The sequence below is a fragment of the Diceros bicornis genome, chromosome 31 (genome assembly GCF_020826845.1).
Source record: "Diceros bicornis minor isolate mBicDic1 chromosome 31, mDicBic1.mat.cur, whole genome shotgun sequence".
Lineage (NCBI taxonomy): Eukaryota > Metazoa > Chordata > Mammalia > Perissodactyla > Rhinocerotidae > Diceros > Diceros bicornis.
Genome location: NC_080770.1, coordinates 6,073,608 through 6,091,065, shown reverse-complemented (window position 1 = coordinate 6,091,065; position 17,458 = coordinate 6,073,608). Strand labels below are relative to the sequence as shown.

The 17,458-nt window shown below is 56.3% G+C and overlaps 3 protein-coding genes across 4 annotated transcripts; 1 reads left to right on the top strand and 2 right to left on the bottom strand.

Annotated features, from left to right (window-relative positions):
* Positions 1-359: 359 nt before the first annotated feature.
* GPR152 (G protein-coupled receptor 152) lies at positions 360-1,998 on the bottom strand. Its single transcript, XM_058527359.1, has one exon. The coding sequence runs from the start codon at positions 1,960-1,962 to the stop codon at positions 619-621; it is 1,344 nt and encodes a 447-aa protein (XP_058383342.1). The 5' UTR covers positions 1,963-1,998; the 3' UTR covers positions 360-618.
* Positions 1,999-3,962: 1,964 nt separating this feature from the next.
* On the top strand, positions 3,963-7,198 carry LOC131395496 (calcium-binding protein 4-like). Its single transcript, XM_058527358.1, has 6 exons — positions 3,963-4,325; positions 4,555-4,585; positions 4,666-4,809; positions 6,461-6,570; positions 6,911-7,058; positions 7,170-7,198. The coding sequence occupies exons 1-6, from the start codon at positions 3,963-3,965 to the stop codon at positions 7,196-7,198; spliced, it is 825 nt and encodes a 274-aa protein (XP_058383341.1).
* Positions 7,199-12,531: 5,333 nt separating this feature from the next.
* TMEM134 (transmembrane protein 134) lies at positions 12,532-17,451 on the bottom strand. 2 transcript variants are annotated; one of them, XM_058526253.1, is made up of 7 exons: positions 17,228-17,451; positions 16,208-16,272; positions 15,650-15,739; positions 15,468-15,544; positions 12,995-13,039; positions 12,730-12,783; positions 12,532-12,620 (listed from the first exon to the last, which is right to left on the bottom strand). In XM_058526253.1, the coding sequence occupies exons 1-7, from the start codon at positions 17,399-17,401 to the stop codon at positions 12,538-12,540; spliced, it is 588 nt and encodes a 195-aa protein (XP_058382236.1). In that variant the 5' UTR covers positions 17,402-17,451; the 3' UTR covers positions 12,532-12,537. The 2 variants fall into 2 exon arrangements, with proteins under 2 accessions (XP_058382236.1, XP_058382237.1); XM_058526254.1 differs by lacking the exon at positions 16,208-16,272 and having other exon boundaries at positions 17,228-17,450.
* Between the last annotated feature and the right edge of the window lie 7 nt (positions 17,452-17,458).

The window sequence follows — 17,458 nt, the reverse complement described above, 5'->3', positions numbered from 1 at the left end:
CCTGCCCCAGCCTCACTGCCTGCTGGAGGCTGGGGGGGGGCTGGTGGAGAGGTCTTGGCCATGCCAGGCCAGCTTGGGGGCTCCTAGGGCCCCGGGCTCCTGCTGGCTTCTGCTGGCCCCTGAATGCCTCCCTCCTCTGCAAGGACTTCCTCCATTGGCCTCCCAGTGCCCAGGTTAGAGGATGGGACAGGGAGGAGGGGAGGGAGGGAAGGATCAAGAGAGGTCAGATCAAGCCTGGAGAAGTCCTCTCTGCCGTCTTCTCCTGCAGGACCAAGGCTAAGGAGGAAACTGTCAGTGGGGTCTGGGGTGTTGGGGGCAGAGGCCAGCAGGACACCATTAGCTGTGACTGCTCAGGGGGCTGTTGGGCCGCCGTGTGGGGGGACAAGCAAGGAAGAGCTTGGTGGGACTCAGGCAAGGACGCGATGCTCACAACAAACCATGTGGGACTTTTGTCTGCTTCATTTTCACTTCCCCCAAGTCCTCCTGCCAGGCCCAGGGGTCTTGGTGGGGTTTTCCACAGTGATTTCCTCCACGGCTCCCCTCCTCTCTGACTGCCTGGGTCCTCCATCTCCCTCTGGCTCTTCCTCTGCCCTGGCGGGCCTAGGCTCTCCTGGACCCTCACGTTGGGCCTGTGCTGGGGGCCTCCTCTCGGGGGGCAATGCCAGGGCTTTCTCCCTCGGAGGCAGCAGGTGTGGTCAGGTTCTCAGGGGCCTCTGGGGTGGGATCTGTGGGTGGGGCAGAGGAGGCTTCATCGCAGGGGCTGGAGGCTGAGCTGGCAGCAGTTCTGGGGGTCTGGGCCTCGCAGTTCACCTGGGGCTGGGCCGTGGAGTTCAGCTGAGACTGGACCACAGAATCTGACTGCGGTTGGGCCGTGGGATCTGCCTGTGGCTGGGCCGTGGGGTTCGCCTGTGGCTGGGCCTCAGCTGTTGGCCCTGGCAGAGTGTGACCCTCAGAGTCCATGTGGGTCTGTGGCTCAGCGGGTGCGAAGCTGCCTGGGCGTTCCTCGCGGAGAGCTGCCGCGAAGGAGGAGATCATCGAGTGCAGCAGGGCCCGGAGGTCAGCGCTGGCCAGGAAGCAGAGGAGGGGACTGAGGCAGCTGTTGAGCAGGATCAAGTAGTCGGAGTAGACCAGGGCCTCCCAAAGCAGGTAGCCGGGGTAGATGTCCCACAAGAAGGCCAGGTACAGCAGCTGAGCCAGCTGGTAGGGCAGCCGCAGGACCACGTAGGCTGACAAAATGGTCTTGGCCACACGGGCAAAGCCACGGCAGGTCGTGGGCCTAGGCTGGTGGCGGCGGCAGGTCTTGCAGGCGGCGGCCTGGGTGAGCACGTGGCAGATGAGCAGCAGGAAGAAAGGCAGGGAGCCCCCCAGGATCTCGAGCATCCTCAGCGGCAGCTCCTCGCTGTCCCAGAAGTCCAGGCAGATGACCAGGTCATACCACCAGACGGCAGCCTCGGGGAAGACCAGCCAAGGCACACTGAAGAGTGTGGCCAGCACCCAGACCCCGGCACAGACCCAGAGGGGCAGGCGGGCTGGGCGACGCGCAGGGTACCAGCGTGGGCTCAGTGCCAACAGGCATCGGTCCAGGCTGAGGGCTGCCAGCAAGAAGAGGCCGGAGGAGTAGGACACACCCCACAGGAAGTAGTAGAAGCGGCAGGCAGCCGTCCCCAGTGGCCAGCGCCCTCCGTGCTGGATCTCCAGGATCTGGAAGGCCGCTGCCGCCAAGAACAAAAAGTCAGAGAGGGCCAGGCTGAGCAGAAGCAGAGCCAGCCGTGTGCCTGCTCCTTGCCGGGCCTGCGAGCCGGCCAGCCACGCCATGAGCCCATTGGCTGGCAGCCCCAGGAGCAGCAGGACCACCAGGAAGACTGTGTCCCAGCCACCCTGGGGGTAGTAGTCCTCGTTGTCCAGCTCTGTGCGGGGCCTGCGGCCAGCAGCACCCACATTGGCTTCCATAGCAACATCCATCTGAGGTCCCCGGTGTACCGCTGGACATGGAGTGGGCGCCTGGTGAATCAATGAAGGCACGAATGATTATGACAGAGAGGGTATTGTGCATCTCCAGGAAAGTCACTGTCCCCCTCTGGGCCATCATAATCACCTTTCGGGTAGTTATTCTGTGCTAGGGACTTTAAATAGATTACCTCACCTAGTCCTCATACAACCCATTTTACAGGTGAGTACAGGAAGGTTCAGAGGATCAGAGACTTGCCTGAGGTCAGAGGTAGGCAGGGAGGGCCCAGGACTCAAACGCAGACCTAACCATTCTGCCCCACAGAATGCCCGTGTCCAAGTAGACTAGATCAGAGGCTTTCAAAGATATTTCTTAAGCTGGTGAATATTTTCTTTAAATGAAATATTATAGCGGAACTCCTATATGAACTAAAAGGGGGTGCTCAGATTAAAGGAGGCAAGAGTGCCCCCAGGGATCCAGGGAACACAGTTTGAAAACCACTTGGTCAGATCACCACAGGCTCCTTTTTGTCTGGTATCCTGGGGTTCAAGTGTTTAAGATTCCAAGAAGGGAGGGGCCAGGGTCCCGTGGGCCCATAGGAGTCTGAGGGCAGAAGGGAATCTGGGGCAGAAGAGGCCCCTCCCCCCAGCCAGTGCACTCAGGGGAGGTCTGAGGCTCAGGGCCCAGGCAGCCTGGGGCCAGGAGGGCTATCCTGGGAGGAGCTGGAGCCTCTTTATCATCCTCTGCCCCACTTGGGACCCTCTCCCTCTTCTCACAGCTCAGGCAGAAGGTGGCCCCCATTTGTCCCCTGGAACAACTCAACAGAGGAGGCGGCTCAGCTGTGTGATCAGGATGAGGGTGGCTGGCACCCAAGAGGCCTGCTGTCCCCACCCCCTTCCCTCGCTGGCCAAGAGAGTTTCCCTCCGAGGGTGGAAAAGGCCCTGGTGGCAGCACAGAGTCAGGGGAGAAAGCAGATGCCCCAGAAAGACTGGATCTTGCTGTGGCCTTCCGCCAGGGCTCTTCCTCAGCAGACCCCACTCTGCAAGGTCCAGCTGCTGCTGGATCAGAGCCCTGGGTTCCCCCCGCCCCGACTGGTGAGGCCCGGCTTACCTGTGAGGCGCAGGCTGCTGGCTGGGAGGAGCAGGGCGTGCCTGCCTGCTCAGCGGTCAGTTGTCCGCATGGCCCCACGCTGGCCTGCTGCATGGCGCCTGGCGGTGCTGAGACCGCCAGCGTGAAACCCAAGCTGGGAGGATATCAATCATTCATGGGGCTGCTCGCAGGGAAACCCTAACCCCCACCCCGCCCAGAAGGGCCAAGTGACCAGCCAGGTCCCCCCACCCCCTGCAGGGCCAGATGGCTGAAACTCCCTCACCCTGGGTCCTTCCAGCTCAGGGCAGGCCCTGTTTCCCCCCGGGGTCCACCTCCTCTGACGTCACCCCCATGCCCCTCAGTTGGCATTCAAAGCCTCTGTGATCTGGCCTCTCTTCCTCAATTTCACACACCCTCTGCTCCAGCCAGGATGTCTCCCATGGGGGGACTGCAGTGGGCAGCTTGTCCTATGTTTCCCCACCTCCCAGCCTTTGCCCACACTCTCTCTCCTGCCTGAGATGCCTTCCCGTGTCCTATCTCAGCCAAGTCCTGCCCATGTCACACGACCGGGCTGAGGCCTTGACTCTGCAGCAATATTGCCCCCATTTTATAGATGAGGCAGCTGAGGCTCAGAGAGGTGAATTTGCTGGGTCTCCCAGCTCATCGGTGGCAAAGCTGGAGTCGAAGCTCTTTGCAGCCACCATGTCTTGGCACCCCTTCTTGCTGAGGACAGTTCTCTTGACCCATCTGGCTCTGTCTGGCCACCGCCCGAGCCACGGGCCAGGATTAGGGCCTGGGCTGCCTGCCTCACTTACCCTAATCCCTCTCAGGACCTGATCCCAGGCCAGCAGCTCTCAGAGTGGGGGTGCATAAGCAGCTTTGTGGGTCCCAAGAGCCAAGGGTGCCCCGTGGTGCTGCTCTCCACATGGCCACAGGGCAGGCAAGGGGGCAGCAGGGCCCAGACCTGGCCCTCAGCCCTCAGAAGCCCCCTGAGGGGGTCATGGCTCCCAAGAATGGTGCTGAGGGGCATCCTTTGACTAGGAGGAAGAGCAAAAGGGGGCTTCGAGGGTCCCAGAAGGGCAGCTCTGGGGAGCAGACCCCCATCCAGGGCCGTGAGGCCCCAGGGAGCATCAAGAACCCCTCTAGGACGGGAGAAGGGCGGGAGGGGCCAACCCCTGCAGCCCCTGTGTCGGGCTCTCGTCGGCAGTCCCACCGGCACCGTTCTGCCCCGCAGCACGATGCTGCTCAGAGGACATACGGGCCCCTGCTCAACCGCATCTTTGGGAAGGTCAGGTGGGGCCTGGGCAGGGTTGGGGGTTTGGGGGTGGGGGTGGGGACTCAGTCCTCCGCAGGCTCAGCCCGCCTTGCCCCTAGTGCTCAGGCCTCCTGTTGCTTCTGCTCCAGACTTGGGGAGCCTGGGCGGTGGGGCAGGGTTTCTGCAGTTTGGGGAAGGGTAGGTCTTGGGCTGGCCAGAGCCCTGGCTGGCCCGGGGAACACGCTGGACTATGCCCCTACAGGACCGCGAGCTGGGCCCCGAGGAGCTGGATGGTGAGTGGCCTTTGCTGGCGACGGTGGGTGGCAGGTCTCCCTGAGCCTGGCTGCCTGGGCCTGACCTCCCTCCCCTGCAGAACTTCAGGCCGCCTTCGAGGAGTTTGACACTGACCATGATGGCTACGTTGGCTACCGGGAGCTGGGCGCCTGCATGCGGACACTGGGCTACATGCCCACTGAGATGGAACTCATCGAGGTCTCGCAGCACGTCAAGATGCGAAGTCGGTACCCGACCCCGCCGGCCTAGGGTGGGGCAGGGCCGGGCCGGAGCTGCCTGGCTTTTCCTGGAGGCTGGGCAGCTCAGTCCTCTCTGAGCCTCATGGTTCATGGGGACGATGAGGGCGTGGTGGGAGGTGGCTCTGAGAGTGTCTGGCAGGGGGGATGGTGAGAGTGAGGGGGTGGCAGTTTCCAGGGCAATTTAACGGTTTGACGTTGACCCTGTCAGATGCAGGGACACCACGGATTGAGGAAGTCACCTGACCATCCAAGACAGGCTCCGAGGGTGTCCCCACCTCTGTGATAAAATGTTCCCTGCTGGTACTAGCCATCTTTCTCTCTCTTTCTCTCTCCCCTCTCTCTCCCTCCCTCCCTCCCTCCCTCCCTCTCCCTCTCTCTCTCTCTCTCCCCTGACAAGAGCCTTGAGGGGTTCTGTGAGGCCTGGTGTGACAGAAGTCTGGCCATTCCTTGCGATTATATGTCAGATGGGCGGTACTTGTGTGATTATCATTAGCTGATTTGTCCTCAGACCGATATCAGATTCCCTTCGTTCCAGGACACCTGCATTATTTTATTCTTGACAGTTTCCAAAGTGGGATGTGATTTACAATCGATGTGAACCTTTAGTGTCATCCTTCTTTTCTTTCCCCCAAGCTGTTAATTGACCATCGGAGTTTTTTATAATTGATGGTGTCTTAGAACCGAGGGACCAAATGGGTATGCTTCTTCTTTTTTTTTTTTTTTTCTGAGGAAGATCAGCCCTGAGCTAACATCCATGCCAATCGTCCTCTTTTTTGCTGAGGAAGACTGGCCTTGGGCTAACATCCGTGCCCATCTTCCTCTATTTTATATGGGACGCTGCCACAGCATGGCTTGACAAGTGGTGCATCCGTGCTCGCCCGGGATCCGAACCAGGGCCGCCAGCAGCGGAGTGCGTGCACTTAACCGCTATGCCACAGGGCCGGCCCCTGGGTATGCTTCTTTTTTTTTTTTTTTTTCTGTGAGGAAGATCAGCCCTGAGCTAACATCTGCCAATCCTCCTCTTTTTGCTGAGGAAGACTGGCCCTGGGCTAACATCCGTGCTCATCTTCCATGCTCATCTTCCTCCACTTTATATGGCACGCCGCCATAGCATGGCTTGACAAGCAGTGTGTCGGTGCGCGCCCGGGATCTGAATCTGCGAACCTCGGGCCGCCGCAGCGGAGTGCGCGCACTTACCCACTTGCGCCACCGAGCTGGTCCCCTGGGTATGCTTCTTAAGGGGCGTTTATTGCTGCCTGTGGTGTTCCAGCACTTTATAACATGAACCCCAACCCCAATAGGAACCCACGGAGTAGCTTCTCTTATCCCGTCCCAGGATGAGGACAGAGGTTTAGTAAGTCACCCAAGGCCATGCACGACTGGCAGCAGAGCCAGGGTTTGAACCGGGGCTGTTTGGTTCCAGAGCCTGGTTCTTTCCCCCACACTTGGGTGCTTCGCTGAGTGCAACCAAGCTCTTCACCCCCCAGCAGAGAGCAGGGGTCCAGCCTCCTACACCCTTGAGGGCGTGGACACCGTGCTCCTTCCTGGAAGCAGAACTGGGGAAGGGCTGGCCCTCGTGATGGCCCTCCTTGGGCCCCAGCCCTCACCGTTGTGACACGCTGTCTGGGTTTGCAGTGGGTGGCCGCGTGGACTTTGAGGAATTTGTGGAAATGATGGGCCCAAAGCTGAGGGAGGAGACGGCGCACATGTTGGGGGTGCGGGAGCTGCGCATCGCCTTCCGAGAGGTGTGGAGCATGGTTGGGGCGGGTGGTGGTGGCTGGCTGGGTGGCATCCTTGCTGGCCTCCCACCCAGGCCGGGGAAGATGGAGGCCTCAGCCTCTGGAGGCCCAGAGCCCTGCAGGTGGTGGGACTAGGATCAGGGAGGGGTCAGAAAGGGTTTGGCTCACTCCGCACTGGGGAATTCACCCAAGGCAACGTCTTGGAGAGGGGGCCCCTGTCTTGGCCTGGAGGAGGAGGAGGTTGGACGGGAGAAGATGAGGGCATCAGGCACAGGATGTGGCAAGGTTATGGGCGCAGGCAGAGGCAGCTTTGGGTGGGAGGGGCTGAGCCCTGCTGGGATCTTAGTTTGACAGGGACAGGGATGGACGAATCACGGTGGCGGAGCTGCGGCAGGCAGCACCGGCTCTGCTGGGGGAGCCACTGCTGGGTCCTGAGCTGGATGAGATGCTCCGAGATGTGGATCTCAATGGAGACGGCACCGTAGACTTTGATGGTGAGGCTCCGTTCCAGACAACCCCTATCCCTCCAGCTCCGAGGCTGAGCCCACCGCCTCCTGGGATCCCTGACCTGGATCAGTCCAAGCCCCACCCCTTCTCTTCCACAGAGTTTGTGATGATGCTTTCCACCCACTGAGGCTCCAGGAGGGAGACTGCGTCACCCCTCTGGCCCCAGACACCAGCAGGGTTCAAGCCGCACACCCTCCCCACGAGGCTCCAGGATGGAAGAGACCCAGCAGCCCCCAGGCTTCTTCTGCCCCTGACAACACCTGGCCGAGAGTTGGCTTGTGATGTCACCAACCCACCCGTATCCTCACGCAAGGTGCCTGGAGGAAACCTGCCCCCAAGTGCCCATCATTCCCCAGTGTGAGCAAGATTTGGATCTCTCCAGCCCCTTGGGAGGTAGGGCGCTCCCTGGCACTGGGAGCATTCAAAGACGGGGCAGCGTTGGGAGGGAATTCTGGTAACATAGTGAACTGAGAGGGTGGCTGGAGGCTTCCCAATACTTATGCATAGAAATGTTAAAAAAAAAACCCAAAGTGAACTTGAAAGAAAGAAAGGGATGACCCCGGGGACCAAAGCTGGGTGGAAGGAGGGAAAGATACCGTGGGGGCTTCAGACATGGAAAGAGGCTCGGGAGCCTGGGCTCTGACACCCAGGAGAGATGAGAGACATGTAAGAGGCTGGGGAGCAAGACACGACCCTGAGTACATTCTAGGGTCTCAGGGGGCTACCTTGTTCTTGAAAAGGGACCAAAATATACCTCGACCTCCCAGCCTGAGGAGGTGGCAAGGGTACAGATGTTCAAGGCCTTGAGTGGAAAAAGTTACCCTAGAGAACCTGAAACTCAGGTCTGCACATCGAGCAGGAGTGTGGTCTGTCTCCATGGTATGAAAAGCTGAAGAAACAGGAAAAAACCTCTGAGAAGGGCATTCCTTCAACCCAAGGCACATGGGACTTAAAAAAAAACCACCCTGTCACTTCTGAAGATGAAAATTACAAATCACCATGAGGGAGACTAGGCAGATGTGACAAATGGGAAAATTGGCACCCAAATGTGTCAATAATAGAAGAATCCAAAAGAGACCATAAAGTAAATGCAAAAAAATCGAGATAAAAGGAGGAAGAGAGACCAAGATGCAGTTACAGGATAATATGAAAGTAGAACAGGAAGATTTAAAAAAAATAACCCAGTGGAACTTCTAAAAATAAAGGATATAGCCATTGGAATTAAAAAAACCAATGGATAAGTTCAACAGCAGATGAGACATAATTTAAGAGAAGATTGAACTGGAAGCTATATCTGAGAAATCACTCATAAGGTAGCATTGAGGGATGAAAAGATGGAAAATATTAAAGGGTAGTTAAAATTTGTCATTCGGAGTCTCAGGAGGAGAAAATACAGAGAATGGGCATGAGGCAATATGCAAAGAGATGATGGCTGAAAATGTGCCCAGGAGCACATGGGAGCGAGAGAAGGATAAAGAAAACACATGTATATCTAGATGCATCCCAGTGAAACTGCAGAATACTAAAGGAAAATCGTATAAAGAACTCGAGAGAAAACTCAGATTACTTACCGAGGAACAGTAATTAGACTCTCCAAAGACTTTTCATTGGCAACAGCAGATGCCGGAACATAATGGAATAAATCATTCAATGTGCAGAGGAAAAATGATTGCCAGCCAAGAAGCCTATACCTAGCTCAATCATTAGTCAAGAATGAAGGTGAAATATAAACTTTTTCAACAAAGAAAGGCTGAAAGGGTTTCCCGCCCACATACTCTTGTTGAAGGGATGGCTTCAGTAAGAAGGAAATTCAATCCCGAATGAAGGCAGAATATGTACTAAATAACAGCCAGGAAAAAAAATCAGTAAACATATTGGTAGATCTAAAGCAGCATTAGCTGTAAAAAAATTAATTTGGGGGATTTTAAAAACAAGGAGGGAAAATAAAATGGAAGATGGGAGGAGATGCTTTAGACATGCTGACATCATTTTCTTTTTTTCCTAGAGAAGAATAGATTTATTGATTAACTTTAGACTTTGTTAATGATTTAAGGGTAACCATTGGGCCGGCCCTGTGGCTTAGCGGTTGGGTGTGCACGCTCCGCTGCTGGCAGCCCAGGTTCGGATCCCAGGCTCTCACCGACGCACCGCTTCTCCAGCCGTGCTGGGGCCGCGTCCCACATACAGCAACTAGAAGGATGTGCAGCTATGACCTACAACTATCTACTGAGGCTTTGGGGGAAAAATAAATAAACAAAAAAAAAAAATTAAAAAAAAATTAAGGGTAACCATTAACATAACAGAAATAGAGACAGAAGTTCCATTCCATAGTCAAATCAATAGAGGAGGAAAACGAGGAAGTGAAGAAATCTTGATTAAGCCAATAGAAGCCTGGGAAAGAGGGAGAAAAAAGCAAAGAAAACCATGATACATAGAAAACATTAAAACAGAAGGTAGAAATAATCCTTAAAAAGTCAAAAATTACAATAAATATAAGCAGATTAAGTTTTTCAGTTAGAAGTCAGAGAGTCTCAGTCTCAGAAGAAAGTGTCAGTATTGGACTGGGTTCCCTGGGAGTGACAGAGACTCAAAATAACAATGCTTTAAACTAGATAGAAGTTTATTTCCCCCACAGGAAAGACCTCAGGTGAAATCCAGCTGTGTGGTCTTCAGGGACCCCGGCTCCTTCTGCTAGCTGTTCTGCCATACCTAGGGTGTGCCCATGTTAGTTTGCTTTCCAAGTGGCAGGACAGGGGCAGGAACAAAGAAGAAAGGGGGCAAAGAACATGAACCACTTACACCCCCTTAGGCAGGCTCTTCACCTGGTACACCTAGCTGCAAAGGATGCTGGGAAATGCAGTCTTTATTTTGGGTGGCCATGTGCCCAGCTAGAAACCAGGGGTTCTTCTTCTACAAGGGCAGGGAGTAGATACCAAAGGGCAGCTCTCAGGGTCTTCCCTCGGCTGAGTGCAGGATCTAAGAGACACACTCAAAACATAATGAGGACTGAAAAGCTGGAAGTGATAGCTTGAAAAAAGATTTGCTAGGAGGAAATTAACCAGAAGAAAGCTAGTAGAACCAGAAGCATATCAGACAAAGGTGGGCTACTTGGCAAAGAGCATTAGGCACAAATTGAGTCTCAATTCACTAAGGAAATCTATATGTTCCTAATCTGGATGCAACCATTAATGTGTTTTCCAACTAAAAAGAAAGCCTATTTAGAGTTTATATAGTCATTACTCTCTGAGGATAGTGTTGCTGTCAATTCAACTTAGATGACAGAAATTAACCAGCAAAAAGCAAGCATGCTGGTCACCTTAAAACTTTAGACGTCGTGATTCACAGTGTTCTGCCAAAGTGTTCATATAGACCAAGAGTTGGCAGGCTTTTCTGGAAAGGGCCAGATAGTAAAGATTTTAGGCTTCGAGGACCATGTGGTTTCTGTTGCAAGTGCTCAACTCGGCTGTTGTAATTTCTGTCACCAAGCAACCAAAGTCAATATACCAATGAGTGGGTGTGGCTGTGCTGGAAATTTAATAAATAGTAACTAATTAAATTTGACTTGTTGACACTAAAATTTGAATTTTATACGCTTTTATGTGTCACGAAGTCTTATTATCTTATTATTCTTTGACTTTTTCCCAACCATTACTAAAATGTAAAATCTCTTCTTAGCTTAGGGGCTGTTTTGGGCCTGTGGGCTCTAGCTTGCTGACTCCTGATATAGTCTCAGAATGTGGAGAATGACCACTTCTGGAATACCTTTCTGTTTAGTTAAGATTGTGGAATGATAAAAAGTTATGAGCATAGTAGCAACTCCCTGTATGAACAGTCTATTTGCTCACTTTCAATGAATGGTTTTGTATTTTTTTTTCTATGTTGGTTCTGACTATATTTATTCAAATGTAATTTTATGTCGAATTAATCTGGTAAGACAAACTGTGGGCTTTATTCTGTATGTCTTTTTTATTTCACTTTTCTAGATTTTATTTATCTTACAAAAGTACTGGTCCATGACGGGTTAGAAATGAAAACTGGTCCTTTACCACAGCTGGTTTGAGAACCACTGATTTAGGAGTTCCTGCTCGCAACTGGTGCCCCCAAAAATGCCATGACTGGAGGCTGAGGGTAGGAAGTCTGGGTGTTCAGTCCTTCAACGAAGTCACAGAAACCTAAAGGCACGGTCCTGGCTGCTGCAGACACAGTGGAGGCCAGGCCAGGCCAAGTCCCTTCTTAATGGCACTCAGGTTCTACCGGGGAAGACAGACATAAACACGGAAGTATGTGAACAGGGTCTTGTCAGCCCCCACTCCTTCAGCCAGCCCCTCAGTTGGCCGGAAGTGACCAGGAGCCAGGAAGCTGGAGCCCTGGGTTATGTTCCTAACTCTGACCTTGGGTGAGTCAGTCTCTCGGGGCCTCCACTTTCTTATCTGTGAAATGGGGTGGAGGTGGTGAGCATTACCAAAAATAACCTGTGTTAAGTGCTTAGCACAGGGCCTGGTGCCTTCTAAGAGTCTGATAAATGGTAGCTATCATGAGCTTGGATTTCAGGGTTCTCAAAGATTCTGTTTCCGGATTCCTAAGATTCTGAGATGCTCAGATTTTCCAAAATTCTGAGATGATCTGTTTCCAGTGTTCCGTGGTTCTGAGTCTTTGATCGCTGAGGTTCTCTGTCATATGGGCCTGCCACCCATGTCCTTTGCCCCTCCCTCTCCCCACCCTGGGCCTCGGAAGTAGGGCAGTGGGAGGAGGAGGCTGGGCTGCTCCCTTGTCATGGCCCACATTCGGAGCCGGCTGTGGCAGCCCAGGGCCCCAGAGCCAGGCTGGAACCAAAATACCAGCCTCCAGGCCCCAGCCCTGCGTCATCTCTGAGTGCCCTTGGCCAGGGCCACCAGAGCAGGCGCCAACGCTGCCCCTCCAGGTGGAGAGAGGGACAGGGCTGACTGCTCAGGGCTGGAAGAGCCTCCTCCAAGATGGAAAGGCAGAAGAGTTCCAGGCTCAGCTCTACCCACAGCCTGCCTGCCGTGTGACACCAGGCAAGTTGCGGTGCAGCAGGACTGTCACATGTACAGTGGCGAGACGGGTGGTCCTGGAGGCCCTTCAGCCCTAGGGTCAGTCCTTTTCTCAGCCTTTGTGGGAGGGGGCTGTGGCCAGGCTGGTGGACTGGGCAGGGCTGGTGGGAAAGAAAGAGCAATTGTCTCTGCTGGAATTAAGTACCCCTTTTATTAGCACAAAACACCACCAACCCAGCAGCCCCAAAGCCCGAGAATAAGTTAAGGCACACAGCAGGCAAGGGGCGACTTTCCCAGGCCCACGCGCCCCAAACTTCCTGAGCAAACTTCGACGGGGGCTGGGGGCTCGAGGGTCCTGGAGGGGCTTTTCCCTTGAGATGAGGGAAACGGAGCCGGGCACGGCCCGAGGAGCTCCCCCTGGAGACGATGCTGGATCCAGATCGAGGCCGGCGGCTCACTTCTCGAAGTAGGGCAGGTAGAAGAACTGGAAGCCCCTGTGGCCCTTGACGGCGCAGTAGATGAAGACCACGTGGTAGACTGCGGGGCGGGGCCTGTCAGCGCCGAGGCCCCGCCCCCTGGGCCGGCCCCGCCCCAACCCCGCCTGCGGACCGCCCCAGCCCCGCCCCCGCCCGCTGCCCGCTCGCACCTCCCGGCACCAACAACAGGAAGCCAGGCACGAAGAAGATGGCGCTGGAGACACCTGCGGGAGGAGAGGAGGGGCCGAGTCAGGGCAGGGAGACATCGGGGCGGGGCTGAGGGGGTCACAGCCCTCGCAAGCCTCTCTCTCCGCTGTGGAAGGGGCCGGGTGCTGCCGTGAGGGTGTGCGCGCTGGGAAGTGGAAGGATTTGCCAAGGACCCCTGGGCACAGAGGGGAGTGAGCGCTGACTGCCGAGGTAGGAAGGGGCGCTCACCTGGCGAAGGAGCCACCTCCAGTCCCACGCCGATCAGGATGAGCACTGCACACAGATGGAGCCGCGAGGGTAAGGGCGAGAGCAGGGGGCCGGAGCTGGGGGCAAGGGCGGGGCCCTCTACCCGAACCCCCAGCATGACTTAGGCCTGAGGAATGGGTCCCCCACCTGAGCTGAAAGTCCCCTGGATGGAGACCCTCCCCGGGGAGCTCACCAAGCTCTGTGTTTTAGAGCGGGGTACCTGGCAGGCCCTGGGAAATGTCTGTGAAGGGAGAGATTTGCGTCTGCTCTTTGGTGTGGCTTTTCAGTCAGTCAACAAACATTTATGGAGCGCCTGCTGTGTGCCTGGTCCTGGGAATCCCGCGGGGAAAGGCAGATGAGGTCCCTGCCCTCATGGCCCTTCCCTGGTGGAGCAACCAACAAGAACCTCCCAGCTACAACCCCGGGGGATCAGGGCATGGTGGGGGAAGATCAGGCAGTGTGGGAGCCTGGGGGGTCAGGGAGGGGCTTCTTGGAGGCTGTGGCATCTAAGCTGAGCAGGGGCAGCAGCAGCAAGAGCGGTTGACATTTAGTGACCACTTACCAGGTGCTGCCAGGCCTGGGCTAAGCATGTTACATGCATTGCTTTATTTAACTGTCACCTTGATCGAATGAGACAAGTATTAACATCCCCATTTCACAGATGAAAGTGAGGCACGGAGGGGAAGTAACTTGCCCAGGGCTGCATTTGGAAGGTGGAGGCAACTCCAAAGGCTTTGCCATGGGCATCGCACAGGCAAAGAGGCACAGGAGTATTCCAGACAGAGGGAACAGCCTGGCAAAGGCCCAGAATCTGGAGGGAACCTAGGGCTTTCTAGGAGCCTCCAGCTTTTGGCAAGTCTGGAGAGGCAAGAGCCCAGGCTTGAGGAATCTGGCAAGGACTGTAGGCCCCAGGGAGGGATGCTGACTTTGGCTGAGGACAGGGGGCCTTGGGAAAGGTGGGGAGGTCATGGCGGGATCAACTTTTCAGACGCAGAGAGAGTTCTGGGTCCCCAGTTAGAGGATGGGATGGGGAGGTGGGAGCTGGGCTCTGCAGTGAGGGGGGTGGTACAGCTGTGTGGTTTGTGCCCTGCAGAGAGCACTCCAAAAAGGGTACGATGGGGGCTGAAACTCACTCCCTGCGCCTGCCTGGCTTAGGGCTGTGAGCTGGGCCCACTCTCAGGTGGCATCTTTTTCTAATTCTTACAAAGGCGCTTTATGGGCCTATGGTGGTCCCCAGGCCTGGCGATGTCTCTAATGTGGGTTTATTTTTTTATTTTTTTAAATTAACCATTTTATAATTTTATTTATTTATTTTTCCCCCCAAAGCCCCAGTAGATAGTTGTGTGTCATAGCTGCACATCCTTCCAGTTGCTGTATGTGGGTCGCGGCCCCAGCATGGCCGGAGAAGTGGTGTGTTGGTGCGCGCCCGGGATCCGAACCCGGGCCGCCAGCAGTGGAGCGCGCACACTTAACCGCTAAGCCACGGGGCCGGCCCTCTAATGTGGGTTTAAATCCCAGCTTATCTACTTCCCAGCTGTGCCCTGAGCAAGTCCCTTCACCTGGCTGAGTCTGTGTCCTGATTTCTGAAACTGGGATGGTAATGATGCTTGCTCTGCTGGGTGTTGGGAGAGAGGATAAAATGAGACAAGGCAGATGGCCAGTGCGCAGTGGGTCGGGGGGAAGTGGTAACTCCCTCCCCTGCACACAGACACCCAGAGCTCAGGTGAGGACCCTGCTCAGCTCTCTGGCCAGGGAACTTTGACCTTCCTGGAGGAGGGAGGGCAGTGGCCACAGCTGGACCCTCCCTATGGGCCCCTCTTGATCTCAACTCTAGATCCCTTCTGGGGACCCTGACTCCTCAGCCCCATGGAATGAGGAGTGCGGAAGTCAGAAAACACCTGGCTGTGAGAGCTGCTTGCTCTGGGCCTCAGTTTCCCCATTTGAACAATGGGGATGGGAGAGAGGTCCCCGTCAGCTCTCAGACTCCAGAGAAGGGGAAGTGACAGGTGCCCTGGGGATCAGGCTGGCAGGGCCTATCTCTGAGCAGCTGCCCCTACACACAGGTTCTGGGTCAGGGTGCCACCTCTCACTTGGTGTGTGACCTCTGTAAGGCGGGGAACATAAGCCTGCCCTGCACCTGGCTCGAAGTAGAACTAGAATAAATGGTAGCTGTTACTCTTCTGTTCCTTGATGGATTAAACAGGCTAAGTTAAAAAAAAAAAAAATAGGAAAAGTTTGGAGCACTGAACCCAGTTCCATTTTCAACCATGTGTGATTTCCTGGCTGTATGACCAGGAGGCTGGGCCTGCCCATCTCAAGGCCTCAGTTTCCTCACCTGTAAAATGGGGGCGGAGTGATGGCAGGCAGCTGTCCCCTCAGGACGCTTGGTGTGCCCAGGGGGATGGGAGGGTGGACCCCCTCACAGGGGGAGGCAGGGGCCCTCAGGGGCACTCACCCAGCCCCAGCAGCAGGAGCAGGAAGGAGGCCAACACCACCCGGCGGTTCTTCTGGATCAAAGGGTGTTGAGTCCAGCTGGGTGGCGGGAGAGCAGGATGGGTGTGAAGGAGGTGACGGGAGGGGGTGGAGGAGGGCTGAGGGGGAACAGCCAGGGCCGCCTGCACTGGGGCAGGGTCTCACCTGCAGCAGGCATTGTAGGAGCGCTGGGTACTGTTGCTGATGGTGCTAAAGGACCACTGGGAGCTGCGGACGGATGTCTGGCCAGAATCCCTGCAGGACAGAGGGCCCAGTGAGGGGGCAGGAGTCATGACAATGTGGCAGGGGTTGCTGCAGGGACTAGGGTTGGGTGTTCCTGTAGGATAGGGGACACTGAAGGGACAGGGGTGAAGATGAATTCAAGGGCTGGGGGTTTCTGCAGGACTGAGGGTGGAGGAAGGCTGGGGATTCAAGCTAGGGATTCCTGCAACACAGGCAACCTGTGGGAAGGTAGGGGCCAGGCTGGGGGTTTCTGCAGGATAAAGAGCCTGGTGGGGATGGGTGGGTGAGGCTGGCACTAGAGTGGGGTGACCCTGCAGGGCAAGGGACCCCATGAGGACACTGAGGGGTCAGGTTAGGAATCCTTGTAGGACAGCATGTGAGAAAGCTGAGTGAGGTGAGGTGGAGGACTGGGCAGGGCCTGGGGACAGGAGCCAGAGGCATGGGGCTGGGGTACTGGGCGGGTCCCCACCTGGCCCTGACCTGGTGCTGACTCCCCCATCTGGCTCCGGAGAGGGCTGGGCTCCATCCTCATCATTCTCCAGGTTCTGTTTCAGAACACAGGGCTCAGAGGGGTCGTGGGCTCAGGCCCTTCCTCACTCCTCTCTTGGGCCAGGAGGGAGGAGGAAGGTAGGCCCACACAGCTGTTGGCCTGGCCTCTTGACAGCTGCTCACCTGGCCCTCCGCCCTCCCCGCAGAACGGGTTTGATGATTCACAGAAACCGAAACCCAGGTAGGAGTTGGGTGCTGGGGGCTCTGGGGGGCAGGGGCCAGCAGGGGCTGGTTGGGGCTCCCAGCTTGGGTCACAGAGCCAGGAGATCTCTCAAGTTTGAGAGTCTGGGTAGAGCTCTCAGCATAGTATTTCAGGGGCCCAGTGTGGAGGCTCTGGATTTGGGGTGCCAGGGAAGGGCAGGCCCAGGATTTCCAGGTTTGGAGCACAGAAATCTGGTCTAGGTCTCCAAGAAAGTGATCCTAGAGCTGGTGGTGGTCCTCTGGGGAAATGGGGGTTTCCAGTTTAGTGGGAGTCAAGGGTAGGCAAGGTTTCATGTCAGTGGGGGCCTCCAGCTTTGGGGGAAAGGGTAGGGTGAGGACTTTCAGAACAGAAGAGGGGTGCGGGTTCCCATTAGATCATCTGGCCCGGGGTTCAGGGGGCTGCCCCTGAGTGTGGGCAAGGTCTGGTTCAGGTATAGAAGAGCTCCGCAACCCAGCGGTGGGAACGGGGGAGGGTCAGTACCCAGGATGGGCGGGGACTCTAGTTGGAGACTCCAGGTGGGATCTCCAGCTGGGGGTGGGGGACAAGTTCCCAATCCGGGCTCTGGGCTCTCCAATGGTGGCTGGGGACCGAAATCAGAGCTGAGGGTCTGGGCAGGGCTCTGGATCAGGGACCACGTCCGCGGGGCGGTCTCCCGCTCCGGCTGGGGTCTCGAGGCGGTCTCCGAGTTGGGGCTCTCCAGGGCCCGCCTGGGGTCCCGCCCAGGGGGTGAAGTGGGCCGGGCCGTTCACCTGGTAGCGCAGCCGGGACTGCTTGTCCTCGTCGGCCACCTCGAACCGGGCCCGGCGCTCGAAGTGCAGCGGCCCGAAGCGGGTGATGCCGTTGGACTCGGGCACAGGGCCCGCGTCCTCCAGGGACAGCTCGAAGGCGTCATCGATGCTGAACTGGGGCCGGGCGGCGCTCATGGCCCGGGCCCGCTCAGGCGCCCTGCGCGGCCGCCGTCCGCGCCACCGCCATCCGCG